Raw genomic sequence first — 18001 nt, forward strand, 5'->3', positions numbered from 1 at the left:
TATGTTTGCATGAATGGGTTGAAAATAACAGGAGAAATATGCGTGTTTTTATTACCTTCAGTATTTACCCAAGAGCTGAATGAGTTAGGATCCTTGGTGAAATCATTTATTAGAAATTAGCTCCATTATGCTGGAAGCAAATGTTCTGCCAAGTACATGTAACAATATGGAATTATAATGCTGTAATCTGCATATTATAAACTTCAAAATTGAAATGAAAACATTAAAGGCATTTTCATGTCAAGGATATAATTACCTCCCTCAGCTAATCTGACATAATGAAACAATAAAATACTAACACCGCAATGAATTCACTGCAGTTATCACAATAAAAATAAAATTGTACTGTCGCTATTATTTTTTTGTAAATGCAGCTATACTATACTCCCAGTACCTGCATGTCATGACATATGTCGGTTTATTATCTACTTCTACCAACAGTGGGTGTTGCTACAAACACCAATACAGAGGAGCTTGTAAGGTTGCTAGTGTTTAAGGTAAGAAGAAATTTGGAAAAGTATATAAAGAGAAATAGCTGGTCAGTAGATGAGCTTCCAATAAATCTCCACATCTATGACATTTTAAAGAGATTTGTTTATATGCAGTACGTATTTGGAGGTCTCACTGGGTATTTAGCAAACTMGAAATCTGTAAATTCAAATATTTGCTAGATTTTTTTTTTATTTAAACAAAGGTGGCAAAATACTGCAGTGGCACTAAAAAAAATCATTAGCAATTTAATTAGCAGCTTAGTGTACCATTACCCAACTTGTTCTGCTCAGAATGCAGCTGTGACTGTAATTTTGCATCTGTTTCTTGGGTTGTAGTAACATTTTTGTAGATGAGTGGTCCAGCTAAAATCACACCCAGTTCTTTTTCTGCCTTAAAGCTGTTTCTCTGTCTTCCTCCTTTCTTCTCTTCTCATACTTACAAGCCCCTCTCCCTCCCCTCCATCGCAAAATACCCTGAAATTTTGGTGAGGCCAAGAATGTGGTAGAGGCTGTAACAAAAAGAATCATTCACATAGATACCAAGAATATACTTATTTATGTAGAAATGGGGGAAAAGAGTATTGTGTTTCAGGACATTTAAATCAACTGCTAACTGTCTGAAATTGAGGAGAAAACTTCTGTGAGTTACATAATAGTCCATTATACTGTTAAGTACAATTAATTTTCCTAGTTTTATATTTACTGCCTCTGTAAGTGTGTACTTTAAGAATATTTTTTATTATAATACCTCATCAGTTTAATTATATAAAATTAATATTTTTTGTCAGTAATTTATGCAATAATGAAATGTAATTTCCAGGATTTGGATTCCTAGTAGGTTGTAGTGGCTTTAAGTCATCCCTGTTTGCAGCTTTGGGATCTGAATTTGATCCTGATGCGACTTAGGACTCTCACAAGTATTGCCTAGTGAATCTCATTATTGCCATTAAAAGTATCATTTCTTCCATCTGGCCCCACCGCTTCTGCTTTTGAAACATAAAATAGCTATAGTTAAATTTTCCAGGGGATGTTTGTGAGAAATCCTAACCTATGAATGGGAACCTGCAAGAAGTTTCTTTCCATTATATGCAATATTCTTGACTCAGCCTCACTGGCTCACAAAAAAGGCCCCAGTAGACCCTTGTCTCAGATCATGCAAGCAATTCTGGGGTTGAGAAATCCTAACTAGGCTTGAAGAAAATTTGTGGGTCCCCTTTCTTTTATCTGGTTTAAAGAGGAGGGAGTAGCAAACATGCTACATCCAGAAAAACATGGCAACACGTGATTCAGGATGAAAAGCAAATGAATAATTTGATATGACAGAGGAAATGTCAATAGCAAAATGCAAATGTCAAGTTGTTTCCTTTTTTTGGACTTTAAGTACCATGGGTTCTTTAATGAATATGAAGTGAGGATCTGGATTTTATATTTTAATCATGATATTGAAACAATATAAATATGAAGAGATTATAGAATAATCATATTTAATAAAGCTTCCAGTGAAGAAATCCTGTTTGAAACTCAGTGATTGTTATGAGTGACATGAAGACAAATGATATATAATCAATTTTATGGAAGGAATAAACGCAAACTGATAGAAAAGTATAGTTCTTTGGGAGGTAGGTATTTCTTTGCTTCCTATAGTTGCAAAAAAACCCAACCTTGCTGCAAAACTCTGAAGACCCAGGGTTGTAACAAATTAAAAGCTGAAGAAACTTCCAAATGGATTTCTCTGTGGTATTTGCTTTTGGTGGTACAGTGTTTCCAAAGGGGGGGGGGGGAAGTCATCAAATTTTAGAAAACAATGTAGCTGTATTACTGTGTTTATATTCCCTTTTCTAAGCCCTTGAGAAAATATTGGAAGTGAGTGGAAAAAGCGGTCTTGGCCAAAATGTCCCTGGATTGTTTGCATAACAGATGTTAATACCATGAAATCAGTTGTTCACTACCTGTGTTGGTCACTTTAGAAATAGCCAATCTTTTGTGGAAGCTATAGGTTATTTGCCTGATAAGTTGATCTCCTTGAAATGAAAATGTTAGGCAGGAAGGGAATGTTGCTGTTTTCAAGCTATGTTTTTCAGCTTGTTACAGGTTGTACCTTTCTGGTCCTTTGTTTAATTATTGGATCAGTTGGTAACATTATATCTTATCAATGTAGATCTGGTAGTATGTGTATTGCTTAATACTTAAAATTCAGTTACCTGCCAAATCCCTGGTCACTAGATCAGTAATTTTTGAGAGGGTGAGATGCTGCTGACCCCAGTGGAGTTACCTGTGAGTGCTACATGTGTTTGATTTCTCTGTATGTTTCCTTTTTGATACAGTCATTAATGATGTTAATTAAAACTGCTAGACTTCTGTGGTTGGAAGGAAGTTGTTACCTGAGCTGAAGTCCTTGATGTGCAAACAAATATTTTTTTTTCTCGTTTTTAGTGTAGTGGAATTACAATTTCTCAGAGTTGCTGAATTGCAATCCAACCTATGAAGTAAACTGTGCCCCCAGAGAATCCTAGTTAATATTTCAGAAATGCAGACTGTTTAGAAAAATAACTTCTCTGCACAATCATTTTATATCATTTAAACATGTTGAAACCATAAAGTGGGGGAGGGAGGAATGTGTTTTTTATGGACTATTTGGGGGAGAGGCTAATTAACACTTGTTTAGAAAATCATTAGAAGTAAGTATTGCTTGATAGAATTAAAATCTAAAGATATTTGCTCATAGTTGATATTTCAGGAGTTATGTTTCAATGCTGTAGGAAAAATAATGCCAATTTTTATGGCTGCTTTTCCAAAAAGTGTTTATGGCTGAATACTAAATCTAATTTTTTAGCTGGGAGGTGAGAGATTGAATGGCTTAACTTTTGTGTAAACCTAATGCTTGTACATAAAGTCTGGGCTTTCCATGGATGGAAGTACATAAAGTTGAATTACTTAGAAAATCTATTATCAAATAATAAATGTTCAGAGAAGGCTTGGCTGGTTTGGGGTGCAACATGCCACTCTCCTGTTAGGAGTAATGGAGGCCAGAATGTATTAGTCTTAAAAAGGAGAGTTTGCAAGTGTTGTGGGTTCAAGGGGATATAGATGCTCTGTTTTCTTTAGCCAATATTTATCTAGATTTTTTTTTCTTCTACTGCATTTTAGCCATCTGAAGCAACACCTTTGAAGACCAAAAAGAAGAATCTAGATTCTTACTCACCGACAACAGGAACATGCCAAATGAGTCCGTTTTCATCTCCCACAAGTCATAATGTACAAAACTTCAGAAATGGCCTATCAAATGGTTAGTTGAACATTCTGTCTTTCTTACTGCAACACTTTTCTGGTTATTGGCTTGATTTAGTAATTTATGTCTCATGTGGCATGTTTGATTTCTTAAAGAATTTTGATTGCTATTGGTAAGGCTGATGTTGAACTTTAAAGCTCATATCTTTTCAGTAGAAATTTTAGAGGGGTTTATAATGATTACTGTGAAGAAAGTTTTGCCTTTTGATCAATATCAAAAGTGTATTTGACTTTGGCTCAGCAAAAAAAAAAAAAAAAAAAAGGCAAAATCGGCATTTTTGGCAATAATTCTATTATTTCCTTTGAAGTTAAGCATGTTTATGCTAGCAATGTCCTTTACTCTTCTTCTTAGACCCAGCTTTCATTTACAGAACTGGTATGTGCTACTGACAATGATTTTTTTTTTTTTTYTTTTCCCCCTTTGGATTATACAGGGAGGTGTTCCGAGGTTGCTCTGTCTTCAGATTGTTATAGGGAAGTCCTGTTTTATTCATTTGGAAGGCAGTGCAATTGATTGTTTAGCATACAGAGCTGCAGTCTGACTGAACTCTTGCAGTCAGGAGAGCTGGAAATACTGATAGGTATAGCTGTTTGACAGTGAAATAAATAAGTGTGTGTGTGTATAAATACACTCATAATTTCTCCATTATGAGTCTTTATGAATTTTGAAAGTTACTTTGATGTTGTCCGATAGAACCTCTCCTTTATCTTCTTTTTGTGTAAGTTTTTAACCATTTTTTTCATAGTGAGGCACTTAAGGCTGTTTCTGATTGAGCTTGTATAGTGCTCAATGTCATTAGCGCTCAGAAAAAAAAATATACCTGTTATAATTATACTATTTCCTGTTCCTTTTAGGACATGTGTCTGTTCAGTTACACAGTCAAGGTTTTTGAGGTAAACACACTGAGTGCTCCAAAGTGTATCTTCAGTAGACTAACCTTGCTTTTATACATATATAAGTTGAGTTTTTAAAGGGTTAAGGTGTTGCTAGATCATCTGGTGTGACTGACTTTATTAAAACAAACAAACAAAAAAAAAAMCCACAAACCTCCTGAGCCCAATAAATTTTGATTCATAGAAAAAGGTCAAATCTTGGTTTGAAGACCCCCAAATGTTGGGGGGGGGGGAGGGGCAACACACACTTCCCTTGTTAGTATACTACTTGTTCAATCAGGACTTCTATTTTAAATTTATATATTTTATATATATATATATATATATATTTCTACTGTCGTATTTGAATTTGTCTGGCTTTAATTTTCAGCCATCAGTTCTTGTTATGCCTTTTTGTTGGGTTAAAGAGCTTTTTATGCCCCATATATTTTGGAATTTATGTGCAGTAATTGAGTCTTCACTAACATTCGTGAGTTATGATGAGTAGAAATATTCTGAGCAGGATAGAATAACTACTGTTTGAAATTTATCTAGATGTCTGGAAATTTTTGTGCTATCTATTGCACCGTATGTTCCCACAAAGGATCTGTAAAAGCAGACAGATTTTTTTTTTTCATAAAACATTTTTAAAAGGAATGCAATCAAGAAATGTTGGGATTCTGTCAAAATTTACCAAATTAAAAATGAAATTACTTGAAGCTTGCAAGCTGTAAATGCTAGGATCTGAGAGCATCATAACCCTTTTCCTTATTAAAAATAGCAGAATACTGGAGAAAGCATGGGAGTATCAGATGTTTTGTTGCTGTTGTAGCTATGTAAAGTTACAGGTCTACTTTTTTTTTTCCCCTGATTAATAGTCATGCTAGCAAATCATATTAAACAGAAGCAGAAGTGTTCGATTTTTATCATGTTGCCATTCTTCCTTTTGACCTTTGTGTTGTCTTTACTTGTTTGTCAACCACTTTTAACTGGATAGTTACGTACTCACTGTCAGTCATTCTCAGAAGATTCACAACTTTCCTACCAAATCTATAGCTGGTTCCAGTTACTCCCAGAATAGCTGTTCTCCTTTTGTGCTCTACTTTTGAATTGGGCATTTGCCCCCAGAACTAGTACAGAAGTGCCATCAGCATTCCAAGAAGCCTTTGGAGGACGAATTGGATTAATTTCTGCCCCCTCACACAGTGAATTACAGCATCTCTTGATTGTGCAAATCTGGTAACTTGGAAGGACTTTTATTTCAGAACACCTTTGCCTTCACAAAATTAAAGATTTATTAGCCTATAGATAATGCGACTTTAATTTTGTGGCCTTTTTTATAATTATATTAAGGTTTGCAGTGAAAGTCCTGATTTATATACTTCCACATTTGAGGTGGAGGAAGTAAGTTTTTTGTCTACTAGAAAAGAAGGACCTTTGCCACAGTCCCTCTCCCATCTTGTGGACATTCCTTCTTCTCAAAACTAAATGACATCTTGATTCCTAAAAAGATCATTATTTCGCACAGTGGATATCTCCACTCTTTCACTTAAATCACATTCAGGTATCTGGCTTTTTAGGTGACATTTTGTCAACCCTTCAAGGTATAGACCTCTATGTTCTTAAGGGATTATAAATGATTTTTCTGTGTGATGATTTTCCTCTTCAACTAAGTTGCTTAAAACATTGTCTTAACCAGTGATATCTAAAGGAACATTTATGTGCTGAATTTTCTCTTTAGAGTTTAAATCAAATTAGACAGCAGTCTAGCCCCACTGTTTTTCAGACTGTCGTCTAACTGTGGAAAGTARCTCTTCTAGTGACCAGTATTATGACTTGGTTTGTTAGGGAACTTCCAGTTTTGACATGTAAATTTACATCTACTTTATTTTTCTGCAAAGAGAAAGATACTTTCAAAGTACTTCCAGGTCAGATGTGTAGGGCATTCTCTTCATAAGTAGTAAAATTTTGTGTTTCCACAAAGTAACTTCCATACCAGTCTCGAGATTTGATGGTACTTCCTGCATGGCCTAAGGAGCCTATGGTTTGTGGATGGGACTTTTTTCTTCCCCCTCTCCTGCTAAATGTGGATTTCTGCTCATCCTGCATAAAGAAACACTTAAAATGGAAAGGTTGTCAAGAGATTTCTCTATCAAATGAGAGATATGGTTGTTGTTAGTCTAGCCAGTTGATGTGCCCATACTGGCACCTATCGTATCACAAACTGATTCTTTTTCCAAAATTTGATTGATTATTTTGTCATGATGTGACATCCTACACTTTTCACTGAGGATGGCACAAGAAGTAATCAGATTGAAGCAAAATGACTCTGGAGGCAGATTATTATCACTGAATTAAGATCACCTGTATCCTGAGGGAAGAATCAAATTAGAACAATCTGTGTCCTCATTGACTACAATATGATGTATTAAGAGGAGCAAGCTTTCTGTCAATGTTGGCACATCACAAGAGCAGTTCTGAAAAACAATTCTACTTTCCTAATATATAAATGCAGATTTACATTTTCTGGCTATCTGCAAAATATAATACTGTACCTCAGACTAACTCAATATCCACTTGTGCTTTAATACTTACTTCTTTAAAAGGTTATTGAAATTGTATGTCATAGTAGCAGTCAGATACAAAGTTAAGACTATGGCTCTTTAAATATGTTCCCCTAAATAGCCCTACATGGATGCATTTAGCTTCTTTAAGCTTTCCTTAGGTTTTAGTCAAATGCCTTTTCTGGACAAAACTCATGATAAACCATTAATTAATAAATAAATGTTTAAATGCACTGCAAGCCTGAAAACTTTTTTGGCAGCTCTGCACTTGTATTGTATGCCTTATTTCTTATGTAAAGGGGAAAAAAAGGGGGGGGGGCAAAATGCTTTGCACTAAAATGCCTGCCTATTGGGATGTCAATAGGAAAGGTGAACATGTACTGTAATTCCGTACTAAAATTAAATATAGACATAAGGGAATGTTCTTGTCTATAAAAAGGCTGATCATGTGTTCATATCTGACATTTAGATGGATAATTGTTTGGTAATATAGTAGTAGCCATCTTTCCTCTGTAGAAGATGGTGGCACAGACTTGCTCTCATATCACAGATTTCCAGCTGTTCTTTAAACTCACTATTTCTCTTCTCCTTCTGAAAAGACACTTATTTCAAACGTTTGGGTATTTTAATGGATGATGCTTATATGTGAGGTGATACAGTGTAACCTATATTCTGTTTTTCTATGACCGATATGTAGGAACACAACAGAACGAGATTTTACTGCAAAATGAACACCATTACTTATTTTACAGTGTGTGAAGTACACAAAGTTGCATACCTAAATGTATCCTCATTGGGGAGATAGCTCAAAGTCATTTGTCTTAAGAACATGACTTTCTTTTGAATAATGGTGTGCAGGAATGCCTCAAAGACTAAATACCCAGAAAATGCTAAGATTGTTCAAAAATAGACACTTAATTATTTTACAGGAAGACATGAACTGTCCCTCTTGTAAGATAGTTTGCCTTTGTGGTGTTGCAGTGTCCTGTTGGGTTGCCTGATAATTTATGTATTCATTGATAAACTACCCAAAGTCCCACAACCCATTTATGAAATAAATGTTTAAAAAACAGAATATTAAATCTTCTCTAGTTCCTCATCATTGTTGGCCTGTATATTTTTAGGATTTATTTTAAATTAATTTACTTATATCTAAATCAATCTAGGATTCAGCCCTTCTGTAGTACTGGCCTAAGAGTAATTTCAGATTGATAATTGATGGCTGATTTAAATGTAAGTTCTAAAGTACTTAGATTTAAAATGAAATCTTTTGGGGTCTTAACCTTTAGCTACTGTAGTGGAACAGCTTAAACTTTTATAGCACCTTGTCATTCTGAGGAATTTCTGAACGTTTTACAAAATATTAAAATTAAAACTTAATCCATCCTTGAGTGCTGATACTTAGATGTAATAGTTTAAATCTAGCAAGAAGAAATCAAAGTGCTTAATACTTAGTGTAGTCTCTCTTTTTCAGTCTGATGTTACAAGTGAGACATATTACAGTGAAGAGTGAAAAGCACCTCACTGCAGAGTCTCTTTTTTAGAATTAAAGCATTTATTAAGCTCACGATAAAGACTTACTATAGTTCCCTCTAAGTCTTTCCCATAAGACTGAATTTCAGTTTACAACTGACCCAACATGAGCCAACATGAAGCATTTTTAAGAAAATCTCTGTATCTGTTGGAGGAACAGTAAGAATGAACTAATTGAAAATGCCTCTTTGAGAACTTTTGGGGAACCAGAAAAGAGATCTTTCTTTGGGTGGGTGAGTATAGTCTTGATTGGCTATAGGTAGAAGGAACTCCAAAGCTGACTTATATGCAATTCTAAGTCTCTAATTGTTGTCAGAACACTAATGACCTCATTGTTTAAGGGGAAAATGACTATCAAAAAAAAAAAAAAGTGCATGAATTATGCCCTGACCTCTTCATGGGTGCATACACCATCACCATTTTCTTAGTGTCTGATCCAAAATAATTCAGTCTCTTGTACAAGAGGATAGAACTGTGTCAAAAAAGGGGAATTCTTACACTGAAATAGAAAAAGAGAGATTATGTGTGTAACTGATAATGTTGGCAGGGGAAGAGGACTTCCAAAGCAGAAAGTTACAAAAGCTCTGCACTGTATGATGTCTTCAAGTTGAGCCACAACTGAGCAGAAACCATTTATTCTATTCAGATGTGACCTCTTCATAGCTGGAACCTAGAAAGTAGAAAGCATAACACCTAAAGTGTTGGAAGGTGACCATATATATTTTATGAAGCATAATACCATCAATAGTTATGGCTACACTAGTTCTAGTAGATTCATCAAAGACTTCTGTACTGTGGGATCCTATCAAGTTTTCATTAATCATTTTATACAACCTGTAGTTATCTGAGAATTAAGTTTATTGTTATAGTATTAATGCTCTGACTTATTTTGTGAGAGATCTACATCTTAAAAGTTTTCAATAATCTTCCTGAGATCTGACTTAAATATTTAAAAGGCAGCCTGTGCTATTCTTTAAGTAGTAGCTAGAAGGGATGCTGGGGTTTTTTTTTTCCTGATACTACATTGCCCTCCTGATTTGCTAATTGAAGGACAAGCAGAATTTACAGGGTAATATACTGTTTTTAAAATCAGTACAACTGATACGCCAGCTAAACTTCTAATCTGTTTTGTTCAAATATGATTTTTGCCTGAATTGTTTAGGCAGTGATAACTTGTCTAAGTAAATGGAAAATTAGAAAGGAACTAATGTTTTTGATGATCGTGATCAAGTGTATGTTGTGTATACTCAGTGTTATACATACGAGGTCTTTGTAAATGGCTGTTAAACCACCTTGAGTAGATGGCAGCCAATGAGCTGGAGTCTTTTAGTGCTGCACTAACTTTGTTAATTTTGTCAGTTTCAATGAAAACATCTCTCCTACCCCCTGCTTTGGGAAAGCAATCTTTGTGTTAGATGCTTATATTGAAATCTGGTTGTTTAAGAATGCTCAAGCTACAGAGACAGAAAACGTGCAGTGTTTTTTTTTTTTTTTTTTTTTTTTTTATCAGGAGGGTAGTTTGTTTACCTTATACCGCTTGTGAGCTCAGACTTTGTTGATTAAATCCATAGGAGTAGACTTTTGTGGTAATATTGTCTTCCTGTTTCCTCGTAGAAACATGCAACTACTCAAAATATCAGTACGCTGAAATATAGAAATGTGACTTGACGTGCAGAATAATGGCAACTGGCATGTGATTTATCATGCCCCATCATATGACAAGCACTCAGCTAGAATATTATATTGTCAATATAGCATGTCAGAGCCTTTGGAAGTAATTTGCACTGTCTCCTTGTAGTTGCTTGCAAGATGGAGTTGGGGCACAGGCACTTATTAAAGGAAAATGGTGGTTTCATTGCTCTGTCATTACAGTAGTTTTGTGGTAATGAGTATGCTAATAGGCTGTATTTAGGAGGCTAATAGGACTAAAACTTATGCCTAGAATGTAGAAACTATATGTCAGAGCTATATTAACTTCCTGTTATTAATACTATAATCTCAAGGTTTCCACAAATATAAGTATCTTGTAAACTGATGAGAGGTCAAATTACAAAAGAGTAAATTATGTTACTAGGGAATCTGCCCTGCTTCATAAGTGAGTTTTTTCCTCTTCCTAAAAGATCATTCATCAGTCAAGATTAATACTAACACCTATCTTTATGTGCTTCAAATACTAGATATCTTATTTTTGTCTTTATTGTTTTTGTTTTCTTGTAAACCTCCTAGGAGTTGGAACTGAGCAGAATGATTCAGAAATCCGATTATCCAGAAGAGGGCAGCCTCAAACAGAGGAGAAGGAAGCGTAAGTGTATTTCAGTGTATTGTGGATTAAATTCCATGATTTTTTTAATTGAGAGACATTAATGGTTCTTACAGAATTAAATTAATAGTGATTATTTTTAATAATTTAAATTCATCGGGGCCGAATTTTCAAATGCATTGAATAGCAGGCTTACAACTATAGATCGAGATTGCTACATGGTTTATAATGTAACTGTGCAAACAGTGCTGCTTTTCACTGGTAGTGGGGCATATGATACTCTGCCAGTTACAAGAGTGATACCCATAATACTATACAAAGGGGTATTGTAATTAAGTTAACTAAAGGACTGTAGTTAACTAAAGGAATGCGTGTTTTGTGTTTCCAGACTCTTGAAAGTGTACATTCTTTACCTTTTTTGAAAGCATTAACTATTGGCAAAAATACACTGCCAAGATCACAGGGACACTTACTGATAAAAGTAACCACAAATGTCATGATTAATCTTAATGTTTGTTTTGCAAATCTTTTWAAAATTTTTGTCTTTTCTGCCGCAATCTTTATTTATAGGCCTGCTGACATTAATGGACTTTGGGCAGTCCACATTTAGTAAAGCACTTAAGTTCAGGTGAAATATCTGATTAACTGCATTCCTAAACTTGATGGATGTGAGGAAGGAGAAATTGCAAAATGTGTTATAAATGGGGCTGTTTGTGTCTCATTTTGTTAGTAATGCCTAATCTTTTCTGTTATAAAAATATATACATTTAATTACTTAAAATGTTGTCAAATTTCAGCTGAAACACGAACTGAAATTTTCTGTGACAAAACTGGGTTGTCAATCTGAATGTGTTATTTTTTTCAGCCAAAACAAACACACTCATCCCTAAGAATGAAACAAGGGAAATGTTTGTTCCATAATAAAATGTGGTGATTGGACAGCTGTGAAACTCCGTATGTTGGGTTGTATCAGGGATGTTGTTCATCTTCATGCAGTTATCCAAGTTAGAAGTCTTTTTGAAGTTATGAACTTCTAAACTACAGCAGTTGTAGATGCTTAGTACAGAGTTCTTTAAGCTTCAGTCTAGCTAAAAATCTGAAAGTATCCTTCCTCAATGAGAATGTTCATACCTCTTACAGCTAGAACAATATTACCCTAGATCCTCCCCTATCAGTTTCCGTCCTTTTTACTCGACTGAAATTGCATTTACCTTCTTCAACACTCTGGCTATACTTTTTGTTCTTGAAATCTTACTATCCTGTTGTGTTGTCATGCCTTCTTAGTTATTCCTTCAGCATTATTCCTTCTAGTTGATCCTTCTTTTTCCTTCCTCCCCACTTTTCCTCATCTTTCTATCAACAGTACCTTTTCTTCTCCTTTCATGTTTTAAAGTAAGTTCACTTTTGAGCACAAATCCAAATAACATATTTCAGCAGAAGACTTGCAAATACTTGTTTTTTCTATGCCACCTTTATCCAAGATGAAATGTTGGTATACATCTTTGAGATCTATCTGAGAAAGTTTGATTTCTGGCTCTGCACCAAAATGTCTGTGTCACATTTATTCATCTCTCCTCTACAGCATTCTCAATTTTGCTGTCATTCTGTGTGACATGACTGTCCTGTATTTCATTCAAGCCCAGAACCTGGCTATCCAATTCAAATTGTTACCTAAATTCTCATGTCTGTAGGTCCTGCATATTTTCTCTCCAGAATACCTGTGAGATGAATTTCCTGTTGTAACAGCTTGTCACTGAGAGCTTACCTCCTCCAAGCATAATGAAAACCTCCATTTCCCCACACATTCCTTTGTCAGCAAGCTTCTTTGTGCCTTGATTGCGTTCCTACTTCTGATAATGGTCATACTGTAAGTCCTGTTGATTTGAAGGCAGAGTGCTACCACTGTGCTGCAGTTTGTGTTACTGGAAGAAGTATCACTGTGTTAGTTCTGTATTTCCTGCAAGCTAGTTAACCAACTGACTAAATTAAAGGGTTGGATTTTTGTACTTATGTGGGTTTCTTTCATTACATGCCTAAGTGTACATTAATTCTGTCATTCTGCTTCTAGGTTATGTTGTATATGTTCAGTATTTGTATTGCAAAATGCAGTAGTGCCTGGTGTCCCAGAAAAAAATCCTCTTGGGGCTAGATGTTTTACACATGCATTTATTTTTACTGACAAATACTATTTTTGACACTTACTCAGATAAGTATTATGTTTCTTATGTTTGAAGATATAGCTCTTCCTTTTGATAATTCCACTTAAACTCTTAGATGTTATTTTTATTGTAATGGATGCTTACCTCTGTCATTAAGTTGAAATTCTTTCATTGTAGGATGGCAAGCTTTTTAAGTGAGGGAGCCCAACAGACAGTAGAATTGCTTGAGTGGCAGTTTAGATGTTGAGAAATTAAATCTTACAGCTGTACCGGTGGAAAGCTCTAAGCTCTGATGAAAGCATTTTTCTATGATACAGTAAATCCTTTGATCAACATGTATAGACCTTTTCCTTAGTGATAGTAGCTTTAAAGTTACAGAACAATTTGAATAATCATAATATTTCTTCACATGTAAATGTTTGCATTCAGCAATTCAGTGTGGCTTAAAGGCAAAATTTTCAGAGGTCAAGCAGTTAGTGACATGCCAGTAAAACACCTTTATAAACTAGCACCTACACAGTAATATTTTATGTGAATTTCCATACACTTTACAAATGAAAAAGTATTGAACAATACACCAACAGTAGCATTTTCTTTCCTGTATAGCCTTCTGTTGCCTTGTAGAAATGCAATAGTGATGACTTTTTCTCCTATTGTAATTCTTTCTAAATATTTAATTTGAGGTGTTCTTTTAAGTGTGAGTCTCCCTTCTATGTGAAGAAGTAGATGTTTTCTCTGCTGTTTCCATTTGATTTCTGTGTTGATATACTTCAAAGAGAAGCTAGTCTAAATCTGAAAGGGGAGATAGTGCAATGAAACTGAACAAATAATGACACGTGATGTTCACATTGGGCTCAATTTTAACCTTTAATGTGTCCTATGGTTGCAAGCAATGTCTTATCTTAGGTTTTGGGTCCCTATCCTCTTGATTAAACTCCTGTTTTGGAGAACAATATAGCTTCATTCCTATTTTTACCATTATCTTCCTGTGTGATCATAAGAAAATCTTCTAATATTGCTGAACTTAATTTCCCTGTTGTTATTATTGGGATATATGATTTTGGCAGTCCCCACCTAACCAAAGGCAACCCATGTTTGTTGGTATAACACAATCAGGTATAACACAGCCCGTCTGTTCACAGCTTGTATAGATCCATCCTGAAAACAGTCTTAAGAAAATCTGAAAAACAATGTAAATCACTTTCAGTAAGTGGTGATGTGACTAATTGAGATTGTTTGTTTTTTAACTTTGTATGCAGGTTCATGGAATTGCAGTCCAAAGTTAAAAATTCCTTGGATAGAATTCTGAAAATAAGAGAGAATCTGACAAGCCTACAGGTTTAATTTACACTGACTTAAGCTTTTTTTTTTTTTTTTTTTTAATGTACTTTTAATATAGGACTTGAAATAAAATTTAAATATTATGCATAAGATTTTCATTTTAAGGAATAGGGAAGAAACTAAAATAGTGGAAATCAAACTGATTTGACATGTGGATCCATGTAAGGCGAGGGAGAGGGAAAGGAAGTAAGGAACTTTTATGAAACTAGAAAAGTTGCTTTTCCAAGTATAATCACCCTTAATTTGTGTCTTTCTGCTCATTTTGTGCACAAGTAAAAGTATATAAAGTATCATCAACTGTTATTTATAACCTGTGATGTGTGAATTATTACTACATAGATTTTTGTCCTTGAAAATTAAATATCCCTTTGTACCATTTGAATTACCATCATTTAATACAGTCCGTTTAATATATGCTAAAATGCAAATCATTTTTCTGTTTTTCTCTTATTTTATTTTCCAAATAAATTTAGCACAGGATTGGTTGAGAATATATCAATAGTCTCATAAATAATTAAGTGTTTTGCAAGTATTGTACTGATCTATTTTACTTGCATATATAGTCTGACAATGTTTTACTTACAAAAGAACCCAACTACTGGTTTAAAATCTTTCAACTGAAATATTTATTTAGAAGACTAAATTGAAAAATCCTCTGTTCTTCACTAAATTGATTGTCTTTAGAGGTATTACGAACACTGAGGAGTGTCTTCAATAAAATCTTAAATGCTCATAGTTTTCCTTTATTACAAACATATATTCAGGTTGCACCTGCTGCAAGATAGCTTTTCCGGGAATCAAGTGTCTATCAGTTTAAACAGCCCAAGACTTATGAAAGAAGCACGAATAACAGGGGCTTTTTAAGTAACATTTTCAAAGGTACTTGAATGCCATTTTCAAAAGTGGCATACTTTTTTAAACACTTAAGCTTCTGAGTTCCCTCGACTTTGTGCAGTGGAGTTTTATATCACACTTAGAGCTTATGAAAAATTCGAAAAGGAAACATTCCTATTTTCAGATATGTTTAATAAGTTTTAGATGTATAAGTAAGTAATTTTGGAATGAGAAAATTAACAGTATCTTTAATTTCTTTCCAGGCTTTAGAGGGCAGTAGAGAGCTTGAAAATATTATTGGTGTCTCAGACTTGTCTTGCGTCTTGAGTGCTGAAATGCAGAAAATGCAAGTGCTAAGTAAGGAGGATTTTCAATAATTTTTACCCCTTTACAACAATTCAGTAAGGATCATTGCAAATGTTTTCTAGATCTGTACTTGACTGTGTGTTATAATATGCACCTGACGCATATATTTTTGTCAGGACTATCTGTTACAGATGTTTAAATGTCAATGTGCATCCAACCAAGGACATAAAAGACAAGACAACTGCAACTGCCCGCTCTTCTAACTCATAGCCACGGATGGAGAGGAAGCACTTGCAATAGCAACACCTTTTCTGATGTAAATAGTTAGACACTTAGTGGATAGTTAGCTAGTGATTAGGCTAAATGTTAGCACTTTGATTGGGTTTCCTTTCTTCTTTTTGCAAGGAAGCTGTTTTGTTTGTTTGCCTGTGAGGAGGATTAGGCTGCATATAGGTTTCCAGGCTTTAAAATTTGCTATTCATKTGTCTTTAAATGATGGACATACCAGATGCTTATTGTGTTGGGATTAGGGCACTTTACAGATGCCACATCTGTAATACTTTTCCAAAGAAACCCAGAAGGCCAAAGATTCTCATTTATGTGTGTCCCTTTTAGGAAGCTTTTTATCTTTACTCTGAGTTTGGGGTTCTTGAGACTAACAAATGCTCGGCTAAAAGCACAGTCATACTTCTCTTCCTAAACACCTCTTGCAACTAGAAGAGGTGTATGTAATGGGGAAGTGTTCTAATGTACAAAAAATTGCCATTCTTCACTTAGACATAAAAGCAGAAGAGGAAAAAAAAAAAATAAAAAAAGATTCCTTTAAGAGCTAAAATTTCCCGAATCGGAGTGAAAGGTAGTTCTGGGCACCAGAGTTGTGTTGATGTTCAGGCTCCAATCACTACGCCTCAAACAGTGTTGTGTGTGGTGGTTTTTTTGGTGTTTTGTTCCTGTGGGTGTTTTTTTTTNTTAATACAAAAGCAACATCTTGTATCTATCCCAGACAAGGGAGACAGTAAAGCCACAGGTGCTAGAGCATTTTTCTGTTCAAAGAACACTGATTCGTCTAAAGCATTAGGCTCGTGCACCCAGCAGTGGAATGTATTTTTGGACCACACAATTCTAAGAACTCTTTTGTTTAAACTGCCATTTCTCTCTTGATTTGTGTCCAGTATTCATCCAGTTTTCATTTAGCATGTGTTTATACTGTACTAGTTCCTACTGTAATGCATATAACCAGAGGCTTTCTTATATATAACCAAGTTTTCTGAAAGCAATCTGTTTATGTCACTACCCTACACTGTGGATAGGGCAGTAAGACTGCTAAATTCAGAAGAAGGTTGTGAATGAGATGTCAGACCGATTGCTGACACTATCTATTAAGTCAACGGTTTTTGTCAGCCACTTTGTTGCCTTCAAAATAGAAAAGAATCATGGGTTCCCCACTCTCTGAATTGGGAACAAAGCACCGTGTCAGCCCTAGAAGACAAAAATAGGAATCAAATATGGTGGAGTCTTGTAAAGACAACTACTGAAAATTATTTTAATTTTGCAAATTTCTTTTTTACGAGCACAATACACAGATAAGCTTTTTTATCATCCCCCCTTGAAGAAAAATACAAGTGCTTTGACAATAAAGAAAGGATATGTATTTATTATTTTCCTTAAAAACTCTAGGATAAAGTTTCTTGACTTCAGATTTGTGTCTTCACTAGTGAGTCATGCAGAAGAACTACAGCTGTTGAAAGGAAACCATGGGAAACTTCCTACCCAAGGTAAGACACTTTTTATAACTCTTTGGTAACAGATACTTTTCCTTTAGTTGATTCCTTCTTAGCAGTTCTTTCCATTTTAAATAAATTGGATAATCCTTAGCATGTAAAAATTATAAAAATCAAATGTGTTTCTTTAGAATATGCAGGCTAGCCTAAACTTCTATGCTCAGATGCAAATTTCATCTTTTCAGCTGTTTTCATTACGTTGAATATTTTTCCATAAAAGTCTATAAAGAGAAGAAATCATTAATGGTCCTGCATTTAAGGCATGGTCTAGAAATCAGAAAAATCAGGTCATAGACACTTTACATGCCCTTTATGTATATTAGTTATCCTTATTCTTTCTTTTTCTTCTCTCCCCTCCTTCACTTTCAGTGTGTAAGCCAAGTAGCATATAGTCCTTGCAGCCAGAACCTTCATCATCTTATAGGTATTGTGAGGTATTTAGCACACTCCTGGGGACTGTGAAATCTTAACTGTTAGGTTTCTTCATAATGCTTGCTGAGAAAATATTTGAAGTTGGTGGCATTTAATATAGTGTGGCCCACTTAGCCACTTTAGTCCTTTGTCTAACTGG

The 18001-nt window shown here is 34.7% G+C and overlaps 1 protein-coding gene across 2 annotated transcripts in view; it reads left to right on the plus strand.

The window, feature by feature from the left end:
- Window positions 1-18001, plus strand: part of ITGB3BP (integrin subunit beta 3 binding protein) — a 33149-nt gene that overhangs the window by 4460 nt on the left and 10688 nt on the right. For both annotated transcript variants that reach the window (XM_085306056.1, XM_085306055.1), the window contains exons 3-7: window positions 3639-3777; window positions 10976-11051; window positions 14428-14506; window positions 15607-15700; window positions 17365-17424. In XM_085306056.1, coding sequence (XP_085162182.1) covers window positions 3639-3777; window positions 10976-11051; window positions 14428-14506; window positions 15607-15700; window positions 17365-17424 — 448 coding nt within the window. The remainder of the gene's footprint in view (window positions 1-3638; window positions 3778-10975; window positions 11052-14427; window positions 14507-15606; window positions 15701-17364; window positions 17425-18001) is intronic.

This window comes from Rhea americana, unplaced genomic scaffold, assembly GCF_003343005.1.
Source record: "Rhea americana isolate MKP2758 unplaced genomic scaffold, rheAme1 scaffold_230, whole genome shotgun sequence".
In the NCBI taxonomy this organism is placed as follows: Eukaryota; Metazoa; Chordata; class Aves; order Rheiformes; family Rheidae; genus Rhea; species Rhea americana.